The sequence below is a fragment of the Rhineura floridana genome, chromosome 4 (assembly GCF_030035675.1).
Source record: "Rhineura floridana isolate rRhiFlo1 chromosome 4, rRhiFlo1.hap2, whole genome shotgun sequence".
Taxonomy (NCBI): Eukaryota; Metazoa; Chordata; class Lepidosauria; order Squamata; family Rhineuridae; genus Rhineura; species Rhineura floridana.
This window is the reverse complement of record NC_084483.1, coordinates 48,410,370-48,434,419: the sequence shown is the minus strand read 5'-3', so window position 1 is coordinate 48,434,419 and position 24,050 is coordinate 48,410,370. Positions and strand designations below refer to the sequence as shown.

The 24,050-nt window shown below is 38.9% G+C and overlaps 2 protein-coding genes across 3 annotated transcripts in view; one reads left to right on the top strand and one right to left on the bottom strand.

Moving 5' to 3' along the window:
- Nucleotides 1-24,050, bottom strand: part of MCPH1 (microcephalin 1) — a 176,847-nt gene that overhangs the window by 56,105 nt on the left and 96,692 nt on the right. The gene's annotated exons all lie outside the window — the stretch shown is intronic.
- Nucleotides 884-24,050, top strand: part of ANGPT2 (angiopoietin 2) — a 61,340-nt gene continuing 38,173 nt past the window's right edge. For both annotated transcript variants that reach the window (XM_061622912.1, XM_061622913.1), the window contains exon 1: nucleotides 884-1,615. In XM_061622912.1, coding sequence (XP_061478896.1) covers nucleotides 1,328-1,615 — 288 coding nt within the window. In that variant the 5' untranslated portion in view covers nucleotides 884-1,327. The remainder of the gene's footprint in view (nucleotides 1,616-24,050) is intronic.

Here is a 24,050-nt window from a genome sequence, read left to right as displayed (position 1 = left end):
GCCATGTAATTGTAACTGTAATTTATTACTTTTTAAAAGTAATATTTCAAGCTCTGCACACACACTTCCAAGTAACCTACTGAGTTGCAGTTGGAAGTGTATTATCACCCATTTAGGTAAAGAAGCAGGAAAAAGACAATGGCCAGTTGAGGCACAATGGGAGTCATATACGTGCTCCCTTCTTCCACTTGTGCACTCAGAGACCACCACTCATTTGTGTGACTTGCTGGTTCACACAAGTTACAGATTGCCAGGGTGTCTGAATGGAGGCAAACCATAGTTTGCACAAACCATAATTTGCTTCCAAACCAGAATTGGGAACTCAATTTATATCATGGTTCCGATTCTCATGTGTGGAAACCATAGTTTGCTGACTGTCGATGTCATTGCAAACCACAGTTTTCATGAATCAGAAAGTGAAGGAGGGAATTGGAGAATGCAAGGGCTAATCTGGACCTCTAACCTGGACCAGTGCACCTTCAATGTATTGATTATTTGGTTCCAAACTAATTTCCAACATTTTGTACCTCCTAAAATACACTATGATGTTAATACTTTGGGCTAAATATCCACTTATGTTTTTCTAGCAGGATAAACTGAAGTCTGCTTTTGTTTGGAAATAAGATTTCCATTTGCACAAAATGCTAAGCAAGTCACACAGTGTTGATTTTAAGATTAAGCTCAAAAGGGACTTTTCCCATTTCTCCAACAGGAAGCGAAGGAATGCATATGACTGTGCTTTAAAATTTTAAAGTATTAAAAAGAACAGATAAAGCCTCAATTTAAAAAATCCCACATCAGAGTTTTCAGGGACAATATGAGATCTTGGAGATCCTTAATTGGGGAGGTGCTTAGGAAATTCACAGGCCTCCTGTAGCTGATTCAGTTTTGCCTCCAGAGAGGCTTCCTGCAGGACGCTAAATGGATAAAACAGCATGCTCTAAACAGCCATGCTGCCTCAAAGCAACTCTTACCAGGAAGATAACAAATACACAAGAAAGGAGGAATGTTACTAGCTGCACATGCTTGAGTGCTTTTATCAAACTATCTGAAGACAAGGATACTGAATAATATGGATAGCAAATGATTGTTATTTTTTTAAAAAAAACACAGAATCTGAAAATGGACCACAGATCTAGCAGCAGCTGAGAGAGATCTGCATGTGACAGTTTGCAACTTTTTAACCAAGCTTGGAACTCAACAAGAAACTGGGACTCACTCCCCTTCCCCAAATTTACACATGTCAGTGGGGCAGTGACTGTTGGAAGAGGCTATCTAGATAACCTTAGCTCTTTAACATTGAATTAGCTGGTTTATAAAAGAGAAAATGTGGCGGCATGTTTATTTTATTTTGAGCTGCAATCTCGTTCTGGTTTCAGGATATAACTCCTTTCGGAAAAGCATAGAGACTCTAGGCAAAAAGCAGTACCAAGTCCAACATGGATTGTGTAGCTACACTTTTCTTTTGCCTGAAACGGACAATTGCCGATCTTCTTCTACCTCCTACGTTTCTAATGCAGTGCAGAGGGATGCACCCTTAGATTATGATGATTCCGTACAAAGGCTCCAGCTGCTCGAAAACATCCTGGAAAACAACACTCAGTGGCTAATGAAGGTAAAAAAAGATACCATTTCTACTCTCTGTTGGGCTCCAGCAGCAGCACAATATACTGATTTGCTGTCTTCCTTTTGATGGGTACATTGTGTTGCAGGACAGTTTATTCCGTTATTCTTTACAAATAACTTTGTTGACAGCAGTTAGTAGAACTGAATGCTATTTACAGCCATGTGAAAAATGCAGTGTGAGGAAGTTTGTTTCTGGAAGTAGAAAAACTGATTTACTGTTTGTTTTAAAATGTTATATCCTGCTTTTTGGTTCTTTTATGAACAATTAACAGTGGCTCCTTTATTTCTATCTATATTATACTGTCTGAATGCCATGCAGTGTGTACATGCCCAGATGCATGCGTCTGTGAGATAAGTAGGGATTCATATTTGGCAGTATGTTCCTAGACACATCAGTTCCAGTAGAAGTTACTTCCAGTTAAGCCTGTTTAGGATTGCAGGTCATAGTCAACAAGTTACCAAGAGCAGCTTCACACACTGAAAAAATTAGCAGGAAGACCAAGTATGCACTGTGTGTACCCATAGCATATCATATAATGTGCAAGAGGGGTGCCTATTCTTGTGTACAGGCTGTGAAGGATCAAAAGCTATCTTCCAACAGTGTGCACATATGATTGCAAATAAGACATGCTATAGTCCCAAAGATGTGAATGGGATTTCAGCAACAGTATTATGGAACAAGAGCTTTGTAGGCTAGTACAGAACATATCTGTGAATAATATTTTAATTATTTTGAATGAGTTACTGACATGAATATTGGGATTCATTTTTGTGTGCATGTGAATTAACATTACATGGCAGGGATGACAATGTTTTCTCGAAGTCACTACGTAATTGCTGCAGTACTAGACCGTAATGGATAAATATAATGAATAATAGGTTAATTACATACACACAAATTTGAGAACAAACATCCTACATAGGAAAAAGCTAACAAAATCAACACTACCTTCAAGAGTATTGAATAGTTTATTTAGACTGAGTGACAGTTCAATCTACTAATGTTTACTCTGAAGTATCACTGAATTAAATGGGATTCACTTTGAAGTAAGTGTGCCTATGAAAGCATCATAAACGAACACAGATGCCACTGGGAAAAAACTGAGTAGAAAGTGCAACTTAATTGCATGATATCCTTGGAATGTCACATGATACATCATCTGTCTTCTAAGGAAGAAATGCATGCACCGAGAACCTAAATATGTTTATTCAGAAGTAAGGCCCATTAAATTCAATAGGATTAATTGTCTAGTGGGTTTGGTAAGGACTGCAGCTTTACCCAAGGTTTACATTTAATATGTCAGTATATTATAGAGAAGGCTGCAAATACTCACAATGCATATCATTACAATAACCTGACAATAAATAAATACATTCATACCTAATATAGACCCATTTAAAGTTTTCAGCCAAACATTTACTTTCAACTGTGATTGCAGTCTAATGTCCCTTCCCCCCTCCACTGGAGCTTGTTTCATTCAGCATGTAAACTAGCAGACTATTTGCATGTAAAAATGCAGATACGGTAAGTTTCTAAAGTGTCATTGCACAGTAATGTGGATATTTAAAAATGTCTTATAACCTAAACTATGCTGGGGTGTTTAAATAACTATGTATCTAACAGAACAATGAGACCTCAGTTTCAATTAGTCTTAGTTGGCCTATCTGGGAGTAAGTCCCATTGAACTCAGTGGGGCTTACTTCTGAGTGGGCATGAAAAAAGGTCAAACTGCATGTTGCAAAAATGTTGAATGTAAATGTCATGCCATCACTCTTTTTTATATCAAGAAAAAAGATTTTGGAACCCAGGCTTATTTACATTGTTTTTATATTTAATGCTGACTTACAAAGGAAAAAAAAGTTGGCTTTCTGCATTCTACCCCCTTCCTCCACTTGATAACTAAGTAAAGCATAAAATAACTAGGGAATTCTGGATCAATTGCAAGATTGCCTTTTCAGTTTGGCACTATTCAGATTAAAACAATTTACTAGCAAATCTCATTATCCTTCTCTTTTGCCAGTTGATACCTAGGAAATTCATTATGACCATGGAAGTTTAGCAAAGTCACTGGAACTAGCCACCATTCCATTTAAAACAAATAAACAAAAAACGTAACTACATTTTATCAGCTGACAATACAATCCTATACATCCGCTCAAAAGTAAGGCCCATTGAGTTTTATAGGATTTACTCTCAGGTAAGCGGGGATAGTACTGCAGCCTAAGCTTTCTATTGGATGACATGGTTTTGTGTTTAACTTGTCATTCCTTTAACATCTGGCACTTACACTATTTTAGGAACACAGGAAGCTGCCTTATGCTGAGTCAGACCATTGGTCCATCTAGCTCAGTATTGTCTACACTGAGTGGCAGCCACTCCCCAGGGTTCAGGCAGGGAGTCTCTCCCAGCCCTATCTGGAGATGTCAAGGACTGAACTTGATTTCTTCTGCATGCAAAGCAGATGGTTCTATCACTAAGCCACAGCCCTTCCCCTTAGCCTCTTCATCCTCAGCCAACTGGTATTCAAAACTGTTTTTCTAATGATACCTGTGAATGAACATAATGTGAAGAAAAATCTCAAGGGACTAACCCAGTTCATTATTTTAAAAATCTTTTATTTACAAGCTGTGGCAAATGAATGCCCCCCAACTCCACTTTGTAACCACTCCACTTTTAAAGAAGTATTTCACACATTAATATTCAAAGAACAATTCTGGAAAATCTGACAAATCTAAATTTTTCTTTCTCCTTTAGTGAATCTATTAAACAACAGAAAACACTTGGTTTTAAAGTGTGACTGAAATAACACTCTCAACATCAAATTCTTTCTAGTTATCCATAAAAGCTTTGTTTCAAATATGTTCTGTATCCTCAAACAGTATTACATTTCCACTTTTAATCAATCATCAAAAGGAAATGTTATGTTTCTGAATGGTCACCAAACTGTCTGAATGGAAGAGAGTGGAAGTCACTGTGGTTGCTTCACCATCGCAATAGGAAGTTAAAAGGTGTCAGAGCTGTTATGCATTCCGGAAACTCACAGAAAATCATGGCCAGGGTTTTAGAAGTTCCTAGAGAACCACAGTCAGCACTGATGCCCTTGCAGTTAATGTGAGATTACTATTATTAGCACAGCATCTAATCTTCCAATATGTTTTAAATCCCTTTTCTAAAAATACCAATATGTTTGAAGTCTGAGCAAAGCTAGTATCTAGCATACCAAACCGCAGGCCAGTTTAATGTAGCATGTTACAGCAAATCACTTTTCAAGAGAACGGAGAACCCTATAATGCATCTAATCATCTGCACCACAATATTCCTTTCAAGCCTGCACCAGACCTGGCATTTTCCATTTCTGTATAAGTTTCCCCAATTTTGCAACAGAAAACCAAGCTGGTTTGAATTCACTGTCAGCTAAACAATAAATCACATCCAATTTAACCAATTTCTAAAATACTTGATGGATACTATAATTTTGTTTCCAAGCACAATCTGAAACTATTACTGCTACCTTTTAATCCATGGTTGCAGTAGGTTTAAGGTGTGGAAAATCAGGACAGTCTTAACATTTAATAAACCCTGATTCAACTTGCAAACAGGTATGGTCTTTAATTTGATTCACAACTGCTTCACAGAAATAGCCTAACATATCAGACAGAGAGGGCAGACAGCTGTGATGGCTGTGCAGCAACTTAGTTATACTCTTATAGCTAGGAGTTGCACTGAATGAGATTTGTTGTTACTGTTTCAAGAGAGGTGTGAAACAGATATGACGTGTGGCAAAGGGTAAACTACAATGTATTCATCCTCTTTCTATAAACTATTTGTTGTAAAGAAACATTATAAATCAGTCGGGAAGATGCCCATTAAATACTGGGAATGCGTATCAAAATACGGCTCAGAAAATAGTTGCGCATACATTCTCACACAAATATACTCTTATATGGACACACTCACACTGGTCAAATTCTGGAGAATATGTCCCTGCTTCCCCAAATCCTGCACCACCACTTAGCTGTGCATCCAGGCAGGAAGCTGTGCCAATTCAGGTCCCCATCTGTGTGCCCATTTATTACCTTTTTTCTTTCCCATGCCTGTTATACAGAGGAAGCTTCGCACCTTGCCCAGGGTCTCCCTAACATCTCAGCATATTGACAGCTTGATATTCATTATAATTACACTTTTTTCATGCTGTTATTATATCCTCTGCAGAAGATCAGTGACACAGAGCATGTAATTAAAGGCAACAGGACACATTGTTAGTTTCAAGTGAGGTGTGAGTGTTGCTAGGGAACCTGTTTATTTAGCAGCATGGAATGTACAGCAGCTGCTTGTCAGTGTGGGGCCTTGTAATCCATAGAGTGAGAAAAATGAGATTGCATCATCAGCAACCATGATGCCAAAGCCATATGTGCAGCCTCTGTTCCCCTCTGTAGTTTTGATGGGGCAAAAGCACTTGGAAGATCTCTCTCAGGTAGACTGGGCCTAGCCTATTAACATCGCTTGTCTCAAGATTCTGTGTAATATCTCTCCTGCCTGATTGTGCAAAATGGCTTTTTGAACTAGGGCTGGCAAGTGATTGCTCAATTAAATACTGTTACTTTTTTTTTTTTTTAGAATAGTAACAAAGAACAGAAGTGATGCTCATACACGGGATCAGGGCTACGCTGGCCAGTCCCACCTCCAATGGTGCACATGCTGGTTTGCCCTACCCCAAAATCCATGCATTCAGCAGACCAATCACCCAATCATGCAAGGTTCCAAATCATTGGAAGCCTTTGCTTATACAGCTATATATACACATAAGCTTTCTTGCTGCAGACATTCATGCTGAATGTGCAGATATCAGCAAGCAGCACAAGCCACGGGTGGGACTAGCTGGCATAGCCCTTTTGTTTCAATGTGTGGAGGCTAGAGAATTCAGCTAATTGCACAAACGTCTGTAAGATTCCAAAGCCCAGTCCCTCCTAGGAGCTTCACCCTCTCACCCTAGCAAATGAAATTGACCTGGTGGTAGTCTTGATTCCTGGGTACTTGTGTTTGAGGCCAAATTTTATTTATAATCATTCTGGCACCTAGGGCAAAGTGCCTCTAGGCATGTGTAGAGTTTCTTCCTCCTAACAGGAACTTTTAAAAAGCATCTAAGGGCAACTTGTTAATGAATGTAAGTGAAGTGTCATTATTGTTAAGGCAACACGTCATTACCTCTCTGAAGGGACTCTAGGATCTCCTGTCCTTTACATCTCAAATCTGCATGCCAAGAATGACATATTATGTACTGTCTGAAAAGGTGCCTGGGTTGTAATGGGCTGGCAGTCTTTTGCCTAACAGGATTGAAGCTCTGGTTCTACACTGGGGTAGCTTGGCAGCGCTGTAGCCATGGGGGGGGGAATGGGAGTGCCACCCCCTAGAGCTGTGCTTCTCCGCCACCCCCAGGATTTTCTGGAAAATTGTCTTCTTTCCAATTTCCAATGACAACCTCCATTTAAAGAATGATACCTTGTTTTAATAATAGGAGCAAGTTTGTTTTTCAAGTAGAATCTAAAAATGAGATACCTAATGCAGCATCAAAGCCAAGCCCAGGAGCTCCCTGTTTTTACCAAAGTAGTTCAGTTCAGAATCAGAACACAGGGACAGGCCACAGGTGAAAAGGGACTGTAGCTATAGGCTAGTCAAGCTTTCGAGTCTGGTATTCCTGGGAATCTCTCAAGAAAGGGTGGGACAATTCCAACAGATTAATCTTCATTCATGTAAGTTAGCACCCCCTAAGGATGGGGGAGGAGTGAAGGGGAAGGTCACTGCCTTTCCCTTACCCTGGCCTGGCCCTCACATCCTCTCCATCAGTGTGTGTGTAGGATTGGCTGGCACTATGCATCTGTCTCCCTCAGATGCCTCACCTAGAAATATGGCTGCCCCACCTAACAAGGAAGGTTGGCTACAGGTCTGTTGCTGGGTCATCTGCATGACACAGCTGTATGCAGTCACCAAATGCACACTGCCCAATGGCGCTGGTCACCTTCATGGTTCTCTTATGGGTAGAGCTGTACGGAGCCACACAGCATGCATTTGGACCACAACGCATAGTGCATGCCAGTGTGATACACTACACATGCAACTTTTACTCCATGGCTATTTGGTAATCCTAGACTAGTGCTACTATGCAACATGTTTCCCTCCTGGTGTTCCTGAATCCTAAGACTTTGGCTGTGAACACACTAGTCGCCAGATCAAAGCCTTTCCATTAGCCACACCTGGAGGGGGAACGGGTTATCTGCCAATCAATTGCAAAATCTCCTTGAAGCTGAATTTTAAAAAAAGCACTTAAAAGCTGCTCCCACCAGGAATAAAAGAGGCGAGTAATACTAGTGTCATGAGCCCCCGTTTTCAGAAGAGAGAGGTGGAGATGCACAGGAACCAGCAGAACGGTGAGTGTGTTTCTACCCCTTGTTCCTGTTTAGAGATGCTTGCAGTCGAGCAAATAAGGAAGGCTGCTAGCTACCACTCTTGGCTACATGGTATATCTGAAAATATTTTCCCATGGCCAAATAACAGCCAGACAACTGGAAACTTCAGCTCTGTGGTAGAGTAGATGCTTCACTGTCCTACATTTAATCTCTTGCACCTTCTGCTAAAGGATCTCCACTAGCAGGGCTGGGAAAGACTAGTCAAAGCAGACAGTACTGAATTGAATAGACAGTTGCCCGGATCAGTTGATTGACCTCTCAGCCATACGTTAAAACACTTGGCTGAATAGTACAGGGCTTCCACTCAGAAGTTGGATTTTATTATTTATTATTCATAAAATGGCTATGGTTGCTATGTGGCCTATTCTTTTCAGATAGATGAAAGGGACTACGTTGTGCTCCGTGGATAAGCTCCTCTGACAGAGCCTAGAATTATATACACTCTTTTAGATTACAAACTAGTCCACTGCGTTTGTCCAGCTTTGTGGGAAAGCGTTACTTTTAAAAAACTATTTTTAAAAAGTATTTTAGTTAAGCTTCTAGTTAAAACTTCGTAGTTTTAACTCCACATACAAAAATCCTAAATAACTGATGTGTATAGTACGTTTTATAAAAAGCAATATTAGCCAGAATATTTATTTATTTTTACTACTTTAAAAAATTTGTATACTGTCCATCACCAAGTTTCCTTCCAGAGTGGAATATGCTCGCTGCACTTCAGTTGCTTTGAAAAAACTGATGTAAACCAGCAAGGGAAAAATACATTGACCTTTTCAAATTCCTTAACATTGTAATGGAGACAATTCATACCATACCATACTGATATTACTGTACAGCTGTTAATGGAATTTTTAATGTTAATAGAATTTTTAGATCTTTGAGATGTGAGCAGACCCCACTGGCCAATCTGTTTTGTGCAGACCTCCACAGTAACATAACTTGGTTTAGCTATGAAGCAAAATAGTCCCCGTGATTTTATTTCAAATTTGTAATTGACTGGTGTGCTAGGATGCGAGACATACTTAACTGCTTCCCAGGGACAGCCATGTCATACAATACGCTGAAGTGACCTGCTTCAAGTAGCACTGGGGAAGGGGGTGGGGGGAAAGCAAAATGCCAGCATTGCTGCCTTCCCATATCCGTTTGCCGTTATTTCTATCCAAGACTTCCTTTGACATGTTCTCTGTACTGACTCTGTTCCACAGTTAACGAAAGTGCATATCGTCGTTGTCTCTGATTGACAATACCGTTTAACACCACCACATATAGTATTCCACTAGCAGGAAATTGTTCAACTTTGATTCATGGCATCAAGTTGTGTTTTTTGGGGGGAAGGGGATTTGTCCTCTGAACTGGATCTCCTGTTCTATGTGAAGAGGCTATTTAGCTGATGTCTTACACAATATTTGAGCCATCTTGCTGCAGAGAATGATATGAATATTTTAGATACGGATAGATTCTTACCATGTGCTATTTCTTTTGAGAGTTTCTTGACTCTGCCTAATTCCTGTTGAATTGGTAAATCCAAAGAGGATTTTTGAGAAGTGAATGGCCTGATGTAACAAGCTTCTGGAAAGCAAATACAGGCGGGCCCCGCTTATACGGCGGGTTCTGTTCTGGACCCCCGCCGTAAAGCAGAAATCACTGTAAAGCGGAGCCCCATTCACTATAATGGGCCGCATCGCGCAAAAATGACGCGAAAACGGCATAAAATGTCGCAAAAGAGCAAAAAATACCTTTAAAATTGAAAATGAAAGCGGAACGCCTTAAAGCGGAACGCCGTAAAGCGGGGCCCTACTGTAAAGTTTTAGGAGGGAGCACAAAGGTTGTGCCACTACATGACTTGGACTAGTTTACTCATGTTGCAAAGGATGCTGCACTGGCATGGCAGAAATAGTCAGCTGCAACAGCAGCCCCAATTGTCAGATGTCATGCAAATCTGTCACACAGAATTGGATAGAGAAAATACATAGAGATAGTACAAAAGAGAACACATATTTACATAAACAGAATATGTAGAGGGAGCTTGTAAACAGTAACCCCACTTTTTAGTTGCAGTACTCTTATATGGGATAACTTTCAGGCAGATTATGATGATTTGAATCGCCTTCTGCACAAGCGTTTCAAGATGTACAATAAAAACAACAAAAACCAGTTAAAACATACACACACAAAGTAGGCATATTTAACACAAAACAAAAACATTACAAAATAGACACCCATGGCAGAGACCCATTCATGCAGCTGGGAAAGCCCATCAGAACAAAAATGTGTTCAATTATTTCCAGAAAATAAGCTTTGTATTCAATAAAGGTGCAGCCTCTGTTGTCCCACCCTCACATATTTAACACCAATTTGTTTCTTCTAGCTCCCGCTGCAGTCACAACAGGATTATAATTTATTTCCTAAAAAGGCCTAGGACCTGAAATACAATGCACTGCTAACTTGCTCTAAAAATTGCTTGCATTTTAATGTTTTCTTGTGCTGTAAGCCACCTTGAACTTTTTAGTGAAAATGCAGGATAAAAATATTATAGAAACACCTGACAGGTAGCACAATAGGAATGACAAACATGACCCAACACAAAACACAGGATATTATGTAAGCTACTCTGTGCCCTACCACATCTAAGTAGCTATGTAGGTTTTTCAGGAAATTTTGAATTGGAACATTTTCCTATAGGGTATTATAACTTTTAATTTTAATAGGAAAATTACTATTTTTCAGTTTGCATTGGAAAATTTTCTGATGCCTAGACTGTGATGTAAGTTAGCATGTTTATTTTACTTGCATTTAGTAAACAAAGCTAAAAACCTTGAAACTGCCAAGCTTGCCTAATATTGTATTTTCACTTGGCATCATTGTTATTAATGAACTGATGAAATGGATTTTTTTCTTTTTAAATGTTTATAAGGTCAGGTTCCAAAATGTACAGAAAAGGAAAAAATGCATATTGACATGTTAGATGCAAGTTAAATATATTATTAGGAAAAAAAACACCCCTAACTTATTGGAGATACTGAAAAATATTGAATATGTTGAGAATGCTAAAAACTATTAAGGGCAGGATGTTAAAGTGGAAGAAACAAGACATAAGGTTTTATATTATCTTATATTTTATTATTCCAATAATTAATGAGCAGAGCCTATTTTTCATAAATTTATCATCTAGTGTGCTTTCTTTGGCTCTGAAGTAGAAAGTAAATTTGGCAAGGTGTTTTATATTTTATGAGCTATTCTGTCATAGGAGGCTGCAGGAGATTTTCAGTGCTGCCTTAGACAAAGTCTTGCAGTGATTAAGAGGGTTGATACAAGGTGTAAATCAGCTTTAAATAGCACAGTAATTTTGGGGGTTGTTCCAATTAGTTGATAACTAATTAAGTTAAATATGATATTAAGTACTTTGTTCAAGTGCATTGATATGATTGGAATTTATATGGATAAAGTCTGCTTTTATTGTGTTATATCTCCAACATGTGATATTAAATTCATATCTTTTACTTAGCCTATGTGGAGTTGGATGCCATTGGTACATGATTTTTTGGGGGGGAAATCTTTCAAGTTTGCATCTTTTAGTGAAGGAAGTATGTTACTGAATGGCCATATCCACTCATTTTGTGATACTGTTAGACTGAAATTAATAAATTCTGTATGCCATTTATTTCTGAATTAAGGGTGAATCAGATCTTTGTTCCATTTCTGTTTAAATTATTTATTAACTAATCATTTGTAAATTTTGCTGATTAATTTCTTGTTGTTAGAGCTTGTTAGCCAGACGGAAATTTTTTCATGAAAAAATAAAGCACTGGGAAATTTTCTGCCCCACATCACTAGTCTAAATAATCATGCTAGTTCCTAGTGAGGTGAGCTTTCTGCAAGACTTGAACACAACAAACAGGTTTTCATGACACATTTAATTTATAACCTAACCTTGATTCTTACAGTATGTGCTTGGAAAACATATTAATATTTTAAAGTAAACCTAGCAAATTCTTGATTTGTAAATTTGATTATTTACTTACTTTATTTAATTTACAGTCATAGACCCAATCATTATTTAACAGAATAAATTAAAGAAAGAGGGAATATATAATACTGGTTTACACAGTACTAACTCTGCATTTGCAAGCTGCTCCATCATCTCTAGCAAAAAAAGATTCTTATAGCGGATATGCATCTATTGTAGAAAATATTGTAGATATCTGAGATATGTTTGCCCACCTGCTGTATACCCATCTAATTATGGAACTCTCTGACATCTTTGTGAATATTTAGAAAGATCAATATGAACTTTTGGAAGAGTGGTTAAAGACCTTCTGAAATGCTGTGTTCATACAGGCTGAAATATATTTATATTCTTTCAAAATAAACTATTTTGAGAGCAATTATATTCAAGTGCAATATTGTTTAAGTTGAGTCTAATGCTTGGCAATCAGCAAGCAGGTACCCTTAGGAAGCTAAAACACAAGTAGCATGCTTGGGAAATCAAAGTAGTGTCTTTATTGCTGCATACAAACCAGCACAAAAGCCAAGCGAATTCAGTTGCTTTTCACAAAAAAACGTCATCAGTTGAATATGAGGGATTTCACAGTAAAGGGTTGGAGGCATATATAATTATCTCTGAAGAAAATTTATACCCTGTGATGCAAAAATAGATGGGGGTGTGCCTCACAAATTAGGCATTGTGACTTGGATACAAAGATCCTTATGCATGAGCAGAAAAGATTTCTGAGCAACTCATTTTTTTTTTGGCCAATTTCCTCCCAGTTGCAGCCCACCTGCTCCCACTATGCCGCTCCAGAGGATCAGGGGATGCTCTAAGGTAGAGTGTTATGCTGTATGGGGATCTGTAGTTGAGGAATGTCAGCAACTGTTACACACATACACACACACACACAGTGGAAAGCCGCAATTGGCTATAACTTCCTGGCATATATGTATGCTCAGTAGTGTTATAATCTACATGTGGATTTCCCATTAATTCTGTTATACATTGGATGTTTTACATTGGTCATTCAAGCTCTGTTGAAGCGGAATATCTTAACACTTCTTAACTAGCTGGAGGGCCTGGTGAAACCGAATTAAATGACATTAATTTTATGTGAGAAAAAAGAAACCAGCGACAGAGCCATAACAATGGTAGATAGAGTCTACTATGGAATTAAGTGTTCAAAACATTTCTGCCTTTGTGCATAAGCATTGTGGCCTTCATTCTATTAATGCTATGTCGAAATCTGTCTTCCAATTTCTTTAAAAACTTTTCCCCCTGTGAAAAAGGCTTCCATTTTTTAAGAATTTCAGTCAGTACAGCATTTTGAGCTTATCTTGTTGCAAGGTGGCGCCTGCCACCTGTAAACATTTCTTCAGCACTCTGCAGTCTCCCTGGCAGCACATGCTTCCATCTGAAAAAGCCCTGTGGGAAGAGTTACCTTGTAATGGGCTTTAACTGAAACATGTGCACTTGGAAGGCTACAGAGTACAGATCACTTGTCATATGATATGTAGTATGAAAGAATGGATACTCACAAACATCCCTCAGACACCTTGAAGGTAAGGAAAATGTAGCAAAAAGCCTGCATCCCACGAGGAGAATTTCACTGAAATTCTCTCCATTTTTATAATTTCCAGACATATTTTCCCACTCTTTAATTAATGGAGAATTTTTTAAACATGCAGGATTTTTTTTGGGGGGGGGCACAGCACTAATATCCAAACTAAATCAGTTATGAGTAATAAAAAAGTAAAAAAAAAAAGGAGGTACAGCCTTCATTCCAATAGAAGGAGGCAAAAGTGAAACACAGCAAGTTATTCTATTATACAAGAAAATTAATTACAATGCATTATGGCACATTAGTATCCAAATGAAGGATATTCATAAAATGTATATGTTCTGCCTTCAAGTCGATTCCGACTTATGGCGACCCAATGAATAGGGTTTTCATGAGGCTGAGAGGCAGTGACTGGCCCAAGGTCACCCAGTGAGCTTCATGGCTGTGTGGGGATTCGAACCCTGGTCTCCCATGTTAGTGGACTCCCACTAACTTCCAGGAAATTCTTATTAGGCATCCCTTTCAGAGCTCCTATAACCACATTGATATTTATGCTTTAAAACAGGATTGCCAACCTTTTTGTGGAAGTATGTTGTTTGCACACTGGAGAAACTATTGTGGGCACCACATACAGGCAGCAACCAAACATAGGCTACATTCACATTTATTCTACTATTTTTTCACTTTAAACAGTAGTGGCTTCCCCCTATGAATCCTGGGAAGTGTAGTTTGTGAAGGATGCTGATAATTGTTAGGAGATACATTCTTCTCACAGAGCTACAGTCTCTGAATAGTTTAACAGTAAGTCCACAGAGAACTCTAGCACTGTAGCTCTATGAGGGGAACAGGCATCTCCTCACAACTCTCAGCACCCTTGACAAACTACAGTTGCCAGGAGTTTTTGGAGAAAGCAATTTAATGAAGAATGCAGATGAGGCCTAATTGAGTTATTATTATTATTATTATTATTATTATTATTATTACATTTGTATACCACCCCATAGCCGAAGCTCTCTGCGTGGTTCACAACAATTAAAACATTAAAAACAAATACACAAATATACGAATTTAAAAACACTTAAAAAAAAAACAATTTAAAAACATGCTAAAATGCCTGGGAGAAGAGGAAAGTCTTGACCTGGCACCGAAAAGATAACAGTGATGGCGTCAGACGCACCTCATCAGGGAGATCATTCCATAATTTGGGGGCCACCACTGAGAACGCCCTCTCCCTTGTTGCCATTCTCTGAGCTTCCCTCGGAGTAGGCACCCATAGGAGGGCCTTTGATCTTGAACGTAGTGTATGGGTAGGTTTGTATCGGGAGAGGCGTTCCATCAGGTATTGTGGTCCCAAGCCATGTAAGGCTTTATAGGTCAAAACCAGCACCTTGAATCGAGCTCGGAAACATACAGGCAGCCAGTGCAAGCGGGCCAGAATCGGTTTTATATGTTCGGACCGTCTGGTCCTTGTTACTAATCTGGCCGCTGCATTTTACTCCCAGGTAAGTGTGTATAGGACTGCAGCCTACGGGACAAAACAAACCTGTTCTCAAGTTGCCAACCTGCCTATTCCTGGGCCTTTCTAGCCCAGCCTGCTCCTTTAGTGCTACCTTTCAGTCTGTAGGTAGGTTTACTGGTATCATAGGAAAACAAAACACATGATTCCCCACCTAAAGTCTGAAGTGGCTTAGTCCATTCTGCCACCTCATTCTGCTGTATGTGTAGCCTACAAAGTTGTATTTTCCTGGAAAAGCAGTGCCATATCGTAAAGAGAAATCTTTGCACCTACCAGCTTGTAATACTGGAGGGAATCTAACAGTGCAAATTGTAATGCATTCTACTTCTAAGAGAATGTCATTGTGCTTTCAATAATACATGGAATGCAGACAAATGTTATATACTGAGGCTGGCATATTGCCAGTTAAGAGTTGGGTGATTCTCACACGTTTCATTCAAAGGCAGAACCTTAAAAGAATATTGTAAATGTCTGGAATGCTGTGCAATGATTCAGAGTTCATGATTTTTCACATACATACTGTAGGATACACTAGAGATATGCTTCTTATACTGAAGACATTCTCTTCCCCTCTCCTCATCTCATGCTTTACAATATTTTAGCATTCTGGTTAACGTGTCTGTCTGAAACCTGAATACCCCAGTGTGTTGAGCATATGCATGGGACATTTTACCTTCCCCCATATAGATCTGCCTTCCCATTATTACTTTCAGAGAAAGCCCTTTTGGTTGTGGTGCATTCTGCCGACAGTCATAATAGAAAACCACTTGAAATCAGACACTCTCTCTGGTAGTGTCCACTTGTGGAACAGTCTTCCCCTGGAAATCCAGCGGGCACTCATATTTTACTGCTTGGTAAAAACTTTCCTGTTTACTCTGGTCTTCCTGGGCCTCTAATATTTTAATACCAGATACCAAAACTATTTTGTATCTTTATAGTGCTTAGTGTGTTTTAGTCATGGATGATTTTAAGTTATGTTGTACACTGCCTTGGTAATTTCTGGTATATATAAATATAAATACAAATATAAATACAACTACTTCCCATGGTGGTTACTGAAAGCTAACTTTGGTTCAGCTCTCATGATAATTTTTGCTGTGGCAAAGGCACCATGCAAATGTGATCTTTATAACAGCATTTATTTTGTTTTCAATTTTCACCTAAATGTGCAACTTAATATTAGATTGCTTGAGTGTGTCATGTGGTATTTATTTAAAAGAAGTGCATGGTATGCGAGACTGGAAGATATAAAGGGTGTTTAATGGTGACTTTCTATTTTAAAAATTAACATAAGAACCAGGTTTTTTTTTTTTTAAAAAAAGGACATGTGGATGCAGTAAAACAGGACTTGCTTACAAATTTGATGAATGTCACACTGGCGCAAGAAAGATTTTAGTAAGTACATGTGGTCAGTATATAGTAACTACCATTTTTAACTGTGACTGGTGATCCTAATCATGCTTATAGGCTGCACACTTGAAGAAAATTATCATACCTCCAAATTCCATAATCAATTAAAGCAAACTATGGTTTTTTATGGTGGCATGGGAAAATGTATGAACTGGGTCTCATTTATACACTTTCCCTGCATAGTGGACATCACCACACAGTATGAAAAAATAGAGGCTCCCAGATCTTGCATAATGGATTATATACCAATTATTCTGAACTACTTCATTTTAAATCACAATAGGTGAAATTCCTGAGGTAGTAGGAAATCAGTCCCATTGAACTAAAGGGATTTTCTTCTGAACAAATATGTGTAGGTTCATATCAGCTTCACCAGAGGCCCTTCTCTGTGTACTCCTCCTACCTTCAGAGGTCGAACAGGTGGTTACCAGAGAAAGGGGCCTTGTTTGTGATGAGGCCCAAACTGTGGAATTCTCTCTGTAGGCATGTATGCTTAGTGTTGTCTCTGTCATCTTTTAGGTACCAGGCAAAATCCATCCTATCTATTATCCTATCCTATATTTTTAAAAAATTGTATTTAAATGTGTTTTCAATTATTTTATAGATTGTTTTAATCTGCTAGCTCTGTTTTTATCCATATGAATGTATCATTTTAGGGTTGTTGTTTTTGCATTTTTCATTAATTGTTATAAGGTGCCTAAGCAGGTAAAAATCCTGTACAACAAACAACCAAACTTATATCCCAGCACAGCAACTTAAGTAATTGTGGTGGTAGCTTTTGACAAATGAGAAGCGCTGTTTTGGATAGATCCAGAGTTTCATAATGCATACAGGTACTGCCAAAAGAGACAATGAAGTCTATTGGTGCTTTCCAGAACCAATTAAACAGCAAGACCAAGTTACACCTTTCTAGCTTTCTGAATCATTGAATTCCATAGTACTCAAGAATTTTCAAAAAGCCAATCAAAAATAGTTGATGCATTTAACTTCAAAGACAATAGCTTTCTTTGTAACTTAGCACACAAATGGTTTTCATTCACGATATCCTGCCCGGAATTTTGATTCTCGTCTTTGTTTACAGTTCTAAGAGCTATCACTTACGTTTTCAGGATGATGTGACATACATGTAAACACACATATACATGCTAGTTGCCCTGAGCATTTCATCTATCTCAATGTCTGTCTAGCTAGTTTTCGTTGAGTTACTGTCACCTTTTTTGTTTGTTGACAGGAAAAGGAGATAAGAGAGGCAAGCTTAGCTGGAGGTCTGGACTGACACAGACACTCTCAGCAGGCCGTGTATAAAACTAATACTGTAGGCTTCTCAAGCATTTCCATCTGCATTCTCAAGAGGATTGTTTTTTCTTGACAAACAACAGAAATCTACAGGGACTTCCTGCCCAAACTATAAAGGGCAGCAAACCAATTTTGAATTGACTCTCTTCTAGCCTGGAGTGATGTATTTCTCATGCTGCAAATTTACTAAGATGTCATTCTTGTTACAGAGACTTGTGTGTGTGTGTGTGTGTAAAAATGTCATTTTAACATTAAGAGAACAGAAAACAAAAAGCAGAGAATAAATGAGAGAATGTCATGGTAAGAAGTGAACTTTGAAACTATAATTCTTTTAATTTTAAGTTATGCAGAAGGGATCTGAATTATTACCAACATGCTGGTAGAAGGTGACAATTGATTCAGTGCTCAAAATGTGGAGGGTAGGGGGCCCTTAATGAAATTAATTAGATTAATTTTAGATTGGAGTTGTTGGTTTGTATGTGTATTTTATATGATGTATTTAATTGTATTTAATTCTAATTGTACGTCGCCTAGAGTGGCCGCTGACCCAGCCAGATAGGCGACCCAGAAATAAAATTTTATTATTTATTATTATTATCTATAAGCCCCACTTCCTGATTTCCACCCATTTTAGCCAAATCATGCCTCTCCTCAACCTTCTAAACCCAGTAGCTAAGGGATCTGTCACAACTGGTATGTGGGTCAGGGGCCCCTGTCAAGCGAGCACTGGCATCTGATGACTTAAAGCATTATGTAAAATGATTAATTTGTCAACACAGTTAAGCAGCACATTACAAATGATATTTTTCTGTTTATGAGAAATAATATGTGGCATCTGAATCTTTTTCCCACATCGTGAAGGGATTTTTCTGACTGTCATTACAAATGTGGCCAAAAATAGTTGCTAAAACATGGTGCTTGCTTTCAGAGTTGACAAGCTATTGAAGCAAGAATCCTTGCATTTAAGATGAATTAGTCCCATAAACCAAACAGAATTCAGACGGCTTAAGAATATAGTTGTTGAAATAGCTGGTAGATCACATTAGATGTGTGTATCTGCCAGAGCAGTGTGTACATGTTGGAATTCCCATTGCAGTCATGGAGAACAGCAGTGATAGTCCCCCTCAGCCTGTTCCTTTTAAGACATGCCCTTAAAGAAGGGCTGCATTTTTTTGTGGTTCATAAATCTTCTTTGCATCTTTAATAGTCTGCCTTCAATTAGAAAAAAGCAATCACCTTAACTCACCTATGTAATGCTATTTTCCATCATTATTATTTGCTTACCCGAGTCTCAGATGCTTAATGTCTGCTCTAGTTACATACGTACTGTATATATGTATGGACTGCCTTCAAGTTGATCGTGACATGGTGATCCTATTAATAGGGTTTTCATGGTAAGCGGTATTCAGAGGGGGTTTACCTTTGCCTTTCTCTGAGGCTGAGAGGCAGTGACTGGCCCAGGGTCACCCAGTGAGTGTCATGGCTGTGTGGGGATTCAAACCCTGGTCTCCCAGGTCATAGTCCAACATCTTAACCACAACACCACACTGGCTGTACATAGGAATAAAACCTCTAATTGAACAAACCATATTACAGGGACATGCTGTTCCTGTACCTCCTTTACCACCCATCACAGTAACCTAGAGCAAATTCATAGATTTCCTGTGTGCCCTTCCACATAATGCAAACGTGGCCCACTATATGGTCTCTCCGGGCTAAATTTGAGACATGCACAAAGAAATTATACAGGACAAAATAATTATTGGGTGCATGGTACATGGCTAGATGTAGAATCTTCTGGAATATACCTTGCCAAAGCTAGACTTCTGGTGATGTTTAAGTGCAGTAAATGTGCGGTAAGATCACAGGTGGAAACTGCTACTCCACTTTACCATCTTGTCTCAGGGTTGTTTATTTGTTTTACTTAACTCATGAGACTCATCGTATGGTGTTGGGTCACTCTAGAGCTGATTCTGTGAAAACAGCTATGACTGAAAAGCACTTCTTATGAGCAAACCATTGGAATACAGCTTCAGAGTGCCAATGTGGTGTAGTAGTTAGACTGCAAAGTTTGATAGGGATTGGGAAGACCCTGGTTCAAATACCCACTCAGCCATGAAACTCACCAGTGACCGTATTGATTTATTCATGTAATAAATTTATATCCCGCCCTTCCTTCCAGAAGGAGCCCAGCGTGACCTTGAGCCAGTCACCATCTCTTAGCCTAATTTACCTCACAGGGTTGTTGTGAGGGTAAAAAGGGGCAAAGAGCATCATATATACCGCCTTGAACTCCTTGGAGGAAATGTAACAAATGTAATAAATATAATAAATATGTATGCGTACTTCTTTTTTAAAATGTTTACTGATAAAACAGCTTTTATTGCTATTTTACTCTGCTTTCAGATTATTGTACAATAAAAACGTGGGTAAATTTTTTTATAAATAATGCTGATAATAAAAATAAACAAACTTTGGCTACGATCTAAAGAACTGTTGAAAGATTCTGCATGCCCAAGGTAGCTTGTGTTTCTCAAACTGCATCCTCCTGTGGCACACAGAAAGCCTTTTAAAACTCATTAGACTTTCAAAAGCAGTTGGTGTGGTTTGGTAGTCGCAGTCAAAAATCCCACTGAATAACAGAGGTGCCACCTGTCTAGGGCTGCTTTCAGACACGGGGCTTACTGCATTAGTTTAACGGATTAGGGATGCTTTCACACTGCACTTTATTCTGTTATTCTGATGATTTCTCACTTGGTAATTTGCGCATTATATTTGATCTTTCACACATACAAGCTAGTTCTGAAATTCTAGTGGAATATAGTGCAAGTTTTGTGCAAATTTTTCGTGATAAGTAATACTAGAAACAATCCGTTTGCAAGCTTGGGAACCTGGAAACTTGCCAGAGTTTTTTGCTAGTGGCAGCCACGCATGTGATAGGCATCCCAGCATGCAGTGTGTTCTCACCGTTTAGGAATGCGGGGCTTTTTTGCTTGATGAAAACTGTACTGGTATTCCAGCGTAGGTGCAGATAGCAGCAGCATTTCCCACACGCACCCGTGTCTAAACAACTAAAAAAGAAAAGTCAGACACTCAAGGGAGAGGGGTTGCATGGCAACAGGACAAGATCTTAGACCCCCTGCACAGTGGGGAACTACAGTGCGCATATGTATAACAGGTGAGGGACTAAAACAAGACATTGTTCATTGTAGTCGTGTGAAAGACATTTGTGCGAAATGCTGGTATATCAGCTGAAAAAGCTACTGTTCCTCAATGCAACAGGTACTGCAATGTGAAAGGCATTTTAGAAATCAGGACAAAAGCGCTACCATTTTAATCCTTTAAATGAATGCAATAAGCCCCATGTCTGAAAGCAGCCTAAATTGGTAGCACTTTTGTCCCGATTTCTAAAATGCCTTTCACATTGCAGTATCTGTTACATTAAGGAACAGTAGATTTTCCAGGTGTTATACTGGCATTTTGCACAACCGTCTTTCACACAGCTGTAATGAATATCTTGTTTTTGTCCCTCACCCGTTATACACATGCACAATGCAGTTCCCCACTTTGTAGGAAGTCTAAAATCTCATCCCATTGCCATCAACTACTCTCCCTTTAGATATTATTTTTTAGTTGTATAGACACAGGGGTTTTCATCTCTCCACTGCCATGCCTCACCCACCAGCGGGACTCATACTTGCACTTCTGACCTCAACTGAAAGCCAGTAAAGTAACTGTTAGAGAGCTGGACCAGGGGGACCTGAGTTCAAATATGCACCCAGACACAAAGCTTCCTGCATGAACTTGGGCCACTCATTGTGAATTTCTGGAAGCTAGGAGTTAGGGGGCGGATGGAGGTAGAGGGAGAAGGCTGTGGAATGGGAAAAAAGAATTTTCAGGGCAGGAAATTCTCTCTGCCCATGTTCCATACCACACTTATTCACCCTAGACTTTACATTGACACAGCTGTCTTCTGCTGTTAATCTACAGAAGGAACCGTCTTGAGTGCATCAAGAAGGCAGAGTAAATTGGCCGGTGCCTTTCCTTTTCAGCCCTCTCCCTCAATCTTCAGTCACATCTTCATACCCAGCTTCCTGTCCTCCATATTCTCCCTAGCCGTATGGTGTCTGTGCATGCATGTAAACAGAATCATGCCCATACTTTTTAAAGGCTGATACACAAGACAAATTGGAGACTTATACCCTCAGGTATCCCTAAAGCAGCTCTTTCAAGTCTTAGCTTCAGAGTTGAAGAACTTGAAGAACTGGGCAACAAGTTTCATGTGAGGGAATGGGAGTTCAAACAGCAGCTTTTCCCTCCATGCCATTGGGCAACCTGAAGGGATTTTCAAAAGCAGCATGCAATATGGCAGGGGAGGTTATGCTGTTTAAAGAAAAGTCAAGCATTCCAATGCGCATTCCCAGGGCAGTCAAGATTCCAGCCTTATTGTCTCCAAGCAACAAAATATTTTCACTCTTAAATTTTATGTGAATTTCCCCCCCCACACACACACGCAGTGGTCTGCCTCATGTACTGCACTATTTACTTGTGCCATTTGTAAAGGGTGGCACTTACTTGGCGAAAACAAAGAGCTGTCTATACAACAGTTATTGCTGCCTAGAACATAAATGCCTAGCTACATTTAAAAAAAAAGCAAAACCTTTACCTCATAAATGAGAGGTTCTAGGTATTCTTCATTGAGATGGAATTATAAATCATATGGCTGAAGAACTGAAATATCTCTAGAAAAGCACAACCAATTTGTTAGTCTGGTGCCTGGCTTGTTCTATGAAACAGACATAAACAAGAAGGATTGGGGAGAGTCTTCATTTTAGACACGAACTAGCAAATCCATTCTTAATTTTAAAATGATTAATAATGTAGTTCAAACTGTTCAAGGAATAGTCTAAAACTAAGCTATACGGACTTCCGGGAAGGGTGACTTAGCCTGTGCCTGCTTTTGAGACGGGCTCCTGCCTCAAAAGAAGCTTATTCAGATATATCAGTCAGTTTTTTCTTTTTTTTTTGACTGATTAAACTTCTCCCGGGTAGGGAGAAACGAAGAGATTAACCTCAAAGCCTATTTTTGTTGGGACGACCAGATCTCATTAATTTATGGGACGAGGTCCAGCCGACGAAAGTGGGACGGATTTTCAACAGCAAGCTCTATCTGTTAAAGCGAACGTTCATCTTATCTTCTAAGAGAGAACGCACTAACAGGCAAGCACCCTTCTTTCTATATTTTTCTTTTACTTGACTTAAATTGTTGCTGTTTAAAAGAGATTTGCCAGATTGATCAGTTTTTGACATCTCACTGGGGAGCCATAACTTCTCTCTGCTACGCACTAATTAATAGCTTATCTCTGTTTTTGTTGCAAAAAGCTGTCCTGGATTTGCATTCTAAAGATATACACAGAAGAGGGATTTCTATTCCAGATTTTTATTTTGAAAAATATTATACTGTTTTGAGACTACTTTCTTTTTGGTCTATTTTATTTTGACGAATCTGTTTCTTGACGATTGCCATTAATTGTTTCGATCCTGGGAACTGCATTTTGTTTACTTAACTATTGGAGAGATAAGGCTGTCTGCTCTGTTTATACTGTGATGTCACCAAGTTTGGAGTATTAACCCAATTGTTGCTGAAATAAGAAGTGGTTTTCCTATATTTTTCTTTTAAAATGGCAATTAAGAAAGTGGCTGAAAATCTGGAAATAACTATGTTTCAGAAAATAATGGATGAGATTGAGATAATGAAAATTGAATTGAGTAAAATGAAGCAGGAGATTAAAGATATAAGGGTCCCTGTGAGAGAGGTGACCCTGGAAGGGGTCCCTGTGAGAGAGGAGACCCCGGAGATTGGAACAGGGGTCCCTGTGAGAGAGGTGACCCTGGAGACTGGAATAGGGGTCCCTGTGAGAGAGGAGATCCCGGAGATTGGAACCAACGTGGAACAGGAACAAGATTTGGAGTCTATGGACTTTAGAAATAAAATCTATTGTTTGGAACTCAATGTTATCTCTGAAGAAATGAATGAAGATTCTAGAGATAAAGTTATCAATGGCATGGATAATCTTCTGGACTGGAATGATGTGATGGAGCCCAATATAGAGAAAATCTATGGAATTAACTGCAGCCATGTGACAATGGAAAAACTTTTAAGAGATGACCCAGTGTATTTTGAAAAA